The sequence below is a fragment of the Azolla caroliniana genome, unplaced genomic scaffold (genome assembly GCF_043228905.1).
Source record: "Azolla caroliniana isolate FFs.n. ecotype wild unplaced genomic scaffold, voAzoCaro1.0.p SCAF_17, whole genome shotgun sequence".
NCBI classification, from domain to species: domain Eukaryota; kingdom Viridiplantae; phylum Streptophyta; class Polypodiopsida; order Salviniales; family Salviniaceae; genus Azolla; species Azolla caroliniana.
In genome coordinates, this window is record NW_028230452.1 from 1,756,092 (window position 1) to 1,766,593 (window position 10,502).

The 10,502-nt window shown below is 44.1% G+C and overlaps 1 protein-coding gene, 2 non-coding genes and 1 pseudogene across 3 annotated transcripts; 2 read left to right on the forward strand and 2 right to left on the reverse strand.

Moving 5' to 3' along the window:
• Positions 1 to 1,415: 1,415 nt before the first annotated feature.
• LOC147852717 (uncharacterized) lies at positions 1,416 to 4,782 on the forward strand. Its single transcript, XM_087332973.1, has one exon. It carries the CDS (start codon positions 1,505 to 1,507, stop codon positions 4,700 to 4,702), a length of 3,198 nt encoding a protein of 1,065 aa, XP_087189099.1. The 5' UTR covers positions 1,416 to 1,504; the 3' UTR covers positions 4,703 to 4,782.
• A 1,999-nt stretch (positions 4,783 to 6,781) lies between these two features.
• On the forward strand, positions 6,782 to 6,988 carry LOC147852718 (U2 spliceosomal RNA). The gene has a single exon (XR_015531357.1). It is a non-coding gene; the product is annotated as a U2 spliceosomal RNA (small nuclear RNA).
• A 1,252-nt stretch (positions 6,989 to 8,240) lies between these two features.
• On the reverse strand, positions 8,241 to 8,379 carry LOC147852719 (U1 spliceosomal RNA; annotated as a pseudogene).
• A 175-nt stretch (positions 8,380 to 8,554) lies between these two features.
• On the reverse strand, positions 8,555 to 8,719 carry LOC147852720 (U1 spliceosomal RNA). Its single transcript, XR_015531347.1, has one exon. It is a non-coding gene; the product is annotated as a U1 spliceosomal RNA (small nuclear RNA).
• Between the last annotated feature and the right edge of the window lie 1,783 nt (positions 8,720 to 10,502).

The window sequence follows — 10,502 nt, forward strand, 5'->3', positions numbered from 1 at the left end:
CTAGCAAACAATGTAAAAGAATTCCTCGGCACCTCCTAGATGCAATACGTCAAACTTCCCCCTCTCAACTTCCAACGCCTCCCCCATTGCCTTCAACATCCTCTCAATTGTGCTCCAAGCCCCACCTACTCCATCCTCAACAACACAACTCCACCCCTTCCCAACAACACCCCATGCCCCGCCCCGCCCCCCCCCCCCCCCCATCTGCATCAAGACCCATTTTGACTCCATTCGCCTATTCTCTACTCCCAATGTTGTGCACCCAAGAGTGTGCAATCATTATGCTAGGGGGAATGTTCAATACCCGCCATTCATAGCAAAAACTACAAAGACATCGAGAACCAAAATATATTGGAAGCTCAAATGAACTCTAGAAAAAGAGGGATAGAATAAATCTCACTGAAAGCTAGAGGGCAAATGCCCACTCTAATATGAAAGTGTCCCAAACCCATTTTAAAAATTTATAAAAGTCATGTATTTGGTGACTTTGGTAGTTCTTATATCTTCTTGGGTTTTCTCCTTTTAACATAGCTTTATTTAGAGCTCTAATTCCATCTCCTGAATCTTCCACTTGAGTTTCAGAGTGAGTAAGGTTAAGCGCTAATTAGCAAAACCTTAATCACTCTGCCTCTTGTATGTGTGTTGTATACTTTCTTTATAATGGAAATGGTGATTGTCTTTCTTTATATGTACTATGTTGTTTACATATTTGGTTAACTGTAATAATCTATTACTAGAGAGAGTTAACATGTGACAATGAATGTGAAATGTATGTGTACTGGTATGATTTAATAAATTTGTGTTAACACGGAATATTTGATGTATGTTTGTGTGTGTATGAATGGATGTTTGGATGTATAATTGATTGTATGAATATGTACATATATGTGCATGATTTAATGAATATGTGTTAAATCAATGCGTTCAGTGTATGTATAAATGTTTTTATTACTTTATGTGTGTATAATTATATTTATGTGTGTATGATTGTATCAATATGTATGTATATATGTTTATATATGCTTTGTGTGTGTGTGTGTTTGAGAGAGAGATTGTGTGTAGTTAATTAACTTATGTGTTTAACCCTAAATCCTACATAGCTATATGTAGGTTGTGGCATGGGGGAAATGGAGGGTTCAAGTGAAGATTGACCAGGAAATTGCGAATCTGTGGTGGGGTCAGCTTTGTCATGTGGGATAGTGGGTGGCGTCAAAGTCCATGGGGAGTCTTACGTGGGGAGCCTTACGTCTGGATCGGGAGTTACTCTCTAAATGAATGACTCATTCTGCTTCTTTGACGTAATCAATTACTCCGCAAAGAATCCATTGCTGTTCATCACTCCCCTTCCCATCTTCAAACGTATTCATCACGTTGGTTGCAGTTGGTTTCCTCTATTCCAAAACTTCCATCTCTTTCACTCACTCACTCCCCCTCCTCCATCGTATCCAACACTCCATTCCTCCTCGGCTGGTTTCGACCATCCTTAATATTCCGTTTTCACGAGATGCAGAGCCTCCCATGCACTCTCCCTCTCCTCTCAATCCTTATTCTCATCATACATTCAGCGGAGATTGTGGCGACCGCGACCGCTCCCACCTCCTCCGATGACATAGTGGTAGCACAAGCAAAAGCTCTCGCGACAATTAAGGATGCCGTCACCCACGACCCCTCTTCTTGCCTCTCCTCCTGGACCACCACCACCACCACCACCACCTCCAACTCCACCTCCAACTCCACCTCCTCCAACTCTACTAATGATGTTGTCCACACCACGGCACCACCCTCCTACTGCCCCTCTAACGGCACTGCCGGCTGGTACGGCCTGCTCTGTGATGACAGCTTCCACATCACCTCCCTCAACCTCTCCTCCTGCAACCTCTCTGGTTCCATCTCCCCTTCTCTGGCTCTCCTCCCTTCCCTTTCTCTTCTCGATCTCTCCTACAACAACTTCTCAGGCCCTCTCTCTTCTTCCCTCTTCTTCACCCAACAACCCAACTCCTCCAGCCTCACATACCTCGACCTCAGCTACAACGCCCTGCTCTCTGGTGACATACCCCCTTCCCTTATCCTCAACTCCCCCAACCTCCAAACCCTGCGCCTCAGACACACTGGCCTCAGCGGCCTTGTTCCTCCAGAGCTGTGGACCCATCTCCCGGCTCTTCAGCAACTCTACATCACTGACACCTGGTCCGACTCCTCACCTCCACTTCTCAGCATCTCGCCCACCTCTTTTCCAGCGACTGCTAATTTCTCTTTCTGTGCTACCATTGAGGCGTTTGTACTGTTTGGCCTTGATGCATCCGGGGCATCCTTTCCCTCTTCCTTGGGAGATTGCCAACAGTTGCAGATCTTGTCCTTGACTGTCGCGGGTCTACAAGGTTCCATCCCTCCATCCATTTGGCAGCTTCCTCACCTCCAAACGCTGGTAATCCAAGATCTTAATGTGATAGAGACCGTGGATAATAATCCCTACGATCCACGCCCCTACAAGCTCCACGGGTCACTGCCATCCACTTTTGGTTTCTGTAGCGCTGCTGGATCTACCATCGAAGACATGTACATAGATGGCATAAATCTCACTGGCCACATTCCTGCTTCTATTGGCACCTGTGCCTCTCTGCAGAATCTGGATCTCTCTCACACAAGTCTGGAAGGCCCCATCCCTTCTAGCCTCGGCAACCTCACCCAGCTACAGACCTTGTACCTCCAGAGCAACAACCTGACAGGCAAGATACCAGCTGCGCTCGGTAGCTGCTCACAACTCACCGACCTTCGGCTGGGGTTCAACCCTCTCATGGGTTCCATCCCCAGTGAGCTGGGAATGCTCATAAACCTCCAGGTACTCTCTCTCTTTACGGCCAACCTTGAGGGTCCAGTTCCCGTTGCGCTTTGCAACTGTACCCAAATGGAATGGTTCGACGTGGGGTGGATGCCCCAATCTGATCTCTTCACCTTCCTTCCACCAGAATATCCCCTGTCCCCGGGTCTTACAGGGAGCATACCTGAATGTTTCAGTAGAATGCCAAACCTGCAAACGCTGGCATGGCAGCTTAGCCACCTTGACGGGGGGTTCCCTACGAAAGCATTGCAGAATTTAACGCAGCTTCAATACTTGGATCTGACTTACTGCGGATTGGAAGCCACCTTTCCTCCTGAGTTCGGCTGGAATTTTCCAGATCTACAACATCTGAACCTCGAGTATAACCACTTAACAGGGTCCATTCCACCACAGATGGGTCAGCTTCCCCACCTGGAACTACTCCATTTAGGTTCTAATGATCTGAATGGAACAATCCCAGAACAACTCCTCCAAGGCCTGGCACAATACAGCACCCTCACTACTCTCCATCTCGGTAGCAATGCTCTGGAGGGATCCATATCTTCCTCCTTTTGTGGCATCGCAAGCCTGCAAACGCTAGTTTTGGGTACCAACAACTTTAAGGGCAGTATACCAGCGTGCTTGGGGAGCTTGGAAGCTCTCACAAACCTAGATCTTGGACAAAACAACCTCACAGGAAGCATTCCTCCATCTCTCGGCCGCCTAATAAACACAGAGAGCTTAACATTAAATAACAATGAGCTTTCTGGATACATTCCTCTCGAAATCGGGGCATTGATAAAGCTGCAGAAATTAGACCTCTCCACAAACAGCCTGGAAGGGATCGTCCCTGTTGACGCTTTACATAATCTGTCTGGTCTTCTGACATTACGACTCTCTCAAAACAATTTGAGTGGGAAGATAGAGAGCTTGGACCTGTCCAAGATGCCCAACCTCCAGACTTTTGGTGCCTATGGAAATGCTTTAGAAGGGGGCCTACCTGCTGGCATTACGGAGAATAAGGAACTGGTCATCTTCGATGTGCAGGGGAACAAATATCTCACCGGATCCTTAGGCAATACTACTACTGCTGAGATAACTGGTTTATCCAAGCTCAGGGTGCTCTCGGTGAGCTACAACCAGCTTAGCGGCGACATCCCCGGTTGGGTTTGGAAGCTTCCCAGTCTGCAGGCACTGGACCTCTCCAACAATCGCTTCAGCGGCCGCTTCCCTGCGTCTCTAACGCACCTCTCATACTTCAAGCTCAATGAAAGCTCAGACAGGAACCAGACTACCCTCTACGAGGAGGTGCCGGTCATTCTCAAGAACACTGTCTTCATTCTCAAATATGTTCTGAGTACCCGTATCTACTTTGATGTGTCCCTGAATGATCTGGAAGGCGAAATTCCAGAGAGCTTCGGGGAGCTGCAAGGTCTGACAGGAGCCAACCTGTCCCACAACCGAATCAGCGGCACAATACCTGCGGGTACATTTGGGAGATTGATGGAGTTGGAGGTGCTGGATCTCTCCTACAACCAGCTCAGCGGTGGCATCCCACAAGATCTCACGTCTCTGGGCAGCCTCTCTACTCTAAACCTGGCCCACAACCAACTGGAAGGACCAATCCCCACACAGAACAACTTCAATACCAGGTTCTCATCTGCCAGCTTTGAGAACAACCCGGGCCTGTGTGGCTACCCTCTTTCCACCTCCTGCAACACAAGCATTGATGATGCTAGTAGTGATGTGGGCACCACTGCCAGGCAAACACAGCAATTGATCGTGATTTGGTTCAATGAGTTCGTATCTCCATGGGCGCTTCTGGTGGGCTATCCGACTGGACTTGCACTTGGCATATTCGTCTGCCGTACCCGGTCCTTATAAGGACAACCATAAAAGAAAACAATGTAAATATGTAAATAGAAAAAATTGAATAAAAGTCCATGGCCTAATGGTTAAGCTTATCGATGATCTCTTATTTTATTGAGCTAGCATTTGTTTTTTCGTCTATCATACCATCTGTCTGTGGTGTTGGTAGATCACTGACGCTGAGATCATACACCCCACTATAATCACCCATAATCTTCACAGCCATAAGCTCTCTATTCTCTGGTTGGGCCACTAATGCGGACCCAATGCCCAAATGTAAATAATGCACGACCTAAACATGAACAAGCAAAGTGTAGGGCTGGTAGATAACTGCCTGTTTGCCTACAATAGTATATATACTTTCTCTCTCGTATATATACTTTGAATTTATCACATCATGATTGATCTCCAAAAGAGGCATTTGCTTATAAAATCTTTACTTTGTCTTTCTGTACAATTTGGATGCCCTCATTATTCCATTTTTTATACAGTATTGTAATGTCCTTAGTTGACTTGAATGAATTGAAACATTGGGCAATGTTTGGCTTCACTTAGAACAACTTTTGCCTAAGTACCACTTCAAAGCAAAAAAGTTACATGAACATGCTTCCGATTGCTACTTCACAGGCATTGATAAAACCCATGGAACTTTGTTCGAGGTTCTAATTGTTGTGGGAATATTTGGAGTGCATAGTAATGGAGTCTCTTTGGGTTTATTGAATTCTCATCTCCTCATTTAAGTTTAGAAGAGAGTATCCTCATGAAGCATCTATAAAAAAGGGTTTTCTTCCCAAACCTTATCATTTAAATAGTGACACCTTGAATACCATCCATTGATTAGTAGGAATGCAAGGTGGAGAACTTGTAAACCTTAGGGGGAAGACCTTATCATTACAATTGTAAATGAGAGATAAATGAAAGTACTTAAATATAATCAACACTTGTCATCAATCAACTTTCCTCTCTATCTAGCCTCCTTTCATTTCCATTTGGTAGTCAAGTCCGCAACATCAACCTTGCTTTTTCGGCACCGCAACGGTCTTGATCATTACACAATTGTCCAGTAATTAGGTTTGATGAGCATAAACACAATGCCTTTAATTCAATTGTTTGGAGAAGAAGACATACAATAATCAAATATAGGGCTATTCTAATTAGGGCATATCCATTGATAAACAAGTGAATGCTTCTTACTCAGTCCACAAACAAATGGTGCCAAATTTGAAGTTTCTTTTTTACTATTTATGGTAGGATGTATCTACCTCGTTGGTTTGTCACTTTGAGGCTTGGGTAGATTAATGCCCTCTGTATGGTGAGTCGGGCAAGAGAGTGTCAATCACCCTTGAGCTCGTTGACGGATAGACTAGTTCACTCGTAGAAAAGTTGTCTCACCTAAAAATATTCACTCATAACAGAATTAAATTATAAGATGTTATTGGCACCAGGACTTAACCTAGGTAGCATACACATTTAATTAATGACTTAATCAATACACACATGCACAAAATCATTCGAAAACAACCATCTCTATCAATTTAACCACTTTGTGAAGCCACCCACTCTCTCATGCAAAGAGGTTAATTGCAAAAAATTAAGATTCGAGCATTAGAATATTAATGAGGATAAAGGAGTACGGACACATGTTTAACCGAAATGTGGAATTTAAATGGGTTCACATAAAACCAAGACTCTCTACAATTTGTTTAGTACATCCCTTACCACAGTTGGCATGATTCGTTGATTGTGTCCCTGTAGTGGTCTTGCAACATGGATAATTTACTTATGATTCACTCCATTCTTGAGTTGGGAGGCAAAAATGTGATATGCCACATGTTGAAAAGAGATCAAGGCACTTTAGTGTGGAGATAAGTGGCGGCGTCATGGACGAAGCGCGACATGAGCTTTGGAGTGTAAAAGCTTGCGGAAAGGTTAGTGGGTTGTATGGTACTATAATTGTTGTTGTTGTCTCGTGTTCGAAGCGGGGAAGTAAGGTCAATGTAGCAGTTAGAGACGTAGATATATATATATATCCCACATACAAAACCACTTTTTGGTGTCTCCTATAAGTATGGAAGTAGAAGCACAGAAGAAATCATACCTTTCTCGGCCTTTTGGCTAAGATCAAGTGTAGTATCTGTTCTTATCAGTTTAATATCTGATACGTGGCCTATAAGGCCACATGATATTAACCTAATTTCTTTCATGGGGGCAGCACCCGTTCGAGGCAGCTTGCTGTCTCTGGGAGCTGCGTGCGTCGCCTTGGTATTGCACTGACGCCGGGGTCATATAGGCGCGCCCCCCCCTCCCCCAACTACAAACACGAACAAAATGTTCTGTCTTGAAGTATAAATGATGAATAAATCAATAATGCAAGCAATAGGTAGTGTAAGGCTGGTAAATAACTGCCCGTTTGCTTACAATTCTCGTAAAGGTTGGGGTACCCATTGATTCTACGCACTCTTATCATGGTAAGAATTTGGCGGCATCTAGCATGTCCAGGAGTGATCAGGGTTGTATAGACATGCCATGTGATGCTTCCTACCCGACTGATCTATATATATATATATTTATGCCTCATATCCATTCCATGACTATTATATATATATATTTGCCTCCATCTTTACCCTATCGTTTGTTTATCCATGACTCCACCCCAGCTGTGCTGGGTTTGTACAGACAGACTTCGGGTGCTAAGATCCAAAGTCGAGAGGGAAACAGCCCAGATCGTACGCTAAGGTCCTTAAGCAATCACTTAGTGGAAAAGGAAGTGATCGAGCGATGACAACCAGGGGGTGGGCTTGGAAGCAGCCATCCTTCAAAGAAAGCGTAATAGCTCACTGGTCTAGCTTCATGGCACTGAAAATGTCTCGGGGCTCAAGTGATTCACCGAAGCGACGAGACCTTGAAAGAAGCTTTTTCAAGTGTCAGTAGCGGAACGTTCTGTCAATCGAGGAAGGTTGTTGGTGACAACACCTGGAGGTACCAGAAGTGAGAATGCTGACATGAGTAACGAGAAATCATGTGAAAAGCATGATCGCCTGCCAGTTCCAGGGTTTCTGCGTTCAGTCAATCTACGCAGAGTGAATCGGTCCCAATTTACATCACATAACTGTACTCCCTCTACCCCGTTACGTCTGTTATTTACATAACATACATCTAAAGTATATATACCCCATATGTCATTTACACATTACGCAGTCCAGGTAGACTCAATTTTCGGACATTCAGAGTTTAATTGATTGGAGATTATTTGAGAAGGGGGCCGCGCGAACGTGAGCCCCCACAGCCACAAATTATGACCTGCACTCTCCCACCCAGACTGGTTTATATATATGGCTCCATTTACAATTCCATGATGCTCTCGCGCTATTATATATACATTCATTTCTCCATGACGATCAGACAACCCAGCATCGGCCCCAACCAAAGATTTCCGCTGGGAATTGGGTGAGGAATTACATTCATTTACAATTCCATGATACTCTCTTCTCTCTATTCTGTATATAGATCCATTACCATGATAGCTAGTTTGATGACTTTTGGATTATTTGAGAAGGGGGCCGCGCGAACGCGAGCCCCCGCTGCCACAAATTATGACGTGCACTCTCCCACATTGGGGAGATGCTAGGGCAAACAGCCCCTCCGGCAGTGCAATGGAGGCGCCGGTCCTAAGCCATCGGCCAGCTGTATATACTTATCCATGACCACTCCACCCCATATGTCTTATTTACATAACATACATGTACTTCCTCTACCACGTCACGTTTACACCATATCTGTTATTTGCATTACAACATAGATACAAACTCCCCATATCTATTTACACCCAAAATTTCGGAATGACATTCAGAATTTGATTTGATTGAGAAAGGGGCCGCGCGAACGCGAGCCCCCGCTGCCACAAATTATGACGTGCACTCTCCCACATTGGGGAGATGCTAGGGCAAACAGCCCCTCCGGCAGTGCAATGGAGGCGCCGTCCCTAAGCCATCGGCCTTGCTGATCACCGATAGACCCCGCCCAGGTAAGTATGTTTTCCTGCAGTTCACAGCCCTCTAATTATACCTCCCTTCCTCCCCGTCCTCTCTATGTGGGACAAATAGAAGATACTCTCTCTATCTACCCTTTTCCATTTATGTAATGTTCTTGTTTTCATGTATTCATTCACTATGACGCACGCACTACTTATTTTTTCAACAAATGTACATGTATCATTGCTAGTGCCACTCTTTTCTATAGTAGAATAAATTTGTTCCTTTAGATTTGGTTAATGGCTTGCCAACCTAGTAGGGACTTGCATCTTTTTGTCTCTAGGCTGAGCCAAGATTGTACCTATTGTGAAAGTCTGACATGTTTGGGTGCACATGAACTCATTTTCCCAACTTCGTGATCAAGATGGTGGTGCTCTAGTTAGTATTCCTTGAGTAAATGAAACAATTTGGTGCATTCCTTAGGTCAATTTAAACTCTTCAAGGAGTCCATAGAGAAATGTTGCACCTTCTTGGCGAACATTTTAGTGAAACACTAATAATAACTTGTGTACCCCATCATGCATGCACATCCTTCTTGTTGGTTTATGGGGTGGCACGTTTGATATCCATTTAACTTTAGCCTTGTTAGGCAAATGTATTTGCGCATAAAAAATGAGTCAAAATGCAATTGATATTGCACTCATTTTGAATCAATCACTTAGTAGGGTTAAGTGCTCTTCCGAATGGACTTGCAATAGAACCCATTTACATGGAGATGGATACGCGATTTGCCCCATGTTTAAAACTGCTTATGACATTGGTGGGTTTAAATGGCATTTGTTTGTACTGAAAAATGCCAAACTTTGTGTCAAAGGTTGTCTCTATATTGATATTGGGGTGCAACAGTCATTTGATTGTACCATGAGAATATGTTAATGGAACTACATGCTTCTTTGTTTGTTGCATGTGTTAAGAGGTGCTTGAGGTATGACATCAAGTAGTTATCTCAACTAGTGTCTTTGTTAACCTTACAAAAATCAATGCATATCTTGACTTTGTTCTTCTTCTTGAACTATGAGTAGTGACTAACCTATACACATGCATGCATCTCAATGTCCTTGTAAGTTGTGCACATTGGACATGGTGCACAATTATCTCCATGATCTTGTAATGGTATGGTCCATCTACTAGGTAATGGAGGTCTTTAATTGAGCTATGAGTAGTGACTAACCTATACACATGCATGCATCTCAATGTCCTTGTAAGTTGTGCACATTGGACATGGTGCACAATTATCTCCATGATCTTGTAATGGTATGGTCCATCTACTAGGTAATGGAGGTCTTTAATGTTGATAAAATTCCTTTTCTCGCTCCATGGTGATTCCTTGGAAACAAACCAATATTGTCCTATAGCATCTTGCATGCTAGAATAAGAATCAATTCTCTATCCTTTGGAAGCTTGAGCAAGATTTGGCTAAACTATGGTGTCTCAGCCTTATAAAAAAAGGGGTGGTTGGTGGTGGAGTCCGGGTGGAAGGTGGCAAGCTCAATTTCCAAATAATGGGATCAGTAGTAAAGGAAAAGAAATCATTAATTCTCTAGTCGAGGTTGGCACACCTTTCTAAATGATTTCTACATCACTCTTCTTCTTCTAAATGAGGTAGTGCAAGCCCAAGCCCAAGCTCTCATAGCATTCAAGGATGCCATCACCCATGACCCCTTCTCTTGCCTCTCCTCCTGGGTTCAACCCTCTCATGGGTTCCATCCCGAGTGAGCTGGGAATGCTTATAAACCTCCAGGAACTCTCTCTATTTAGGGCCAATCTTGAGGGTCCTCTCGAAA

Excerpts from the sequence above, each read along its gene's own strand:
- LOC147852717 (XM_087332973.1), top strand. The coding sequence starts at position 1,505 with ATGCAGAGCCTCCCATGCACTCTCCCTCTCCTCTCAATCCTTATTCTC.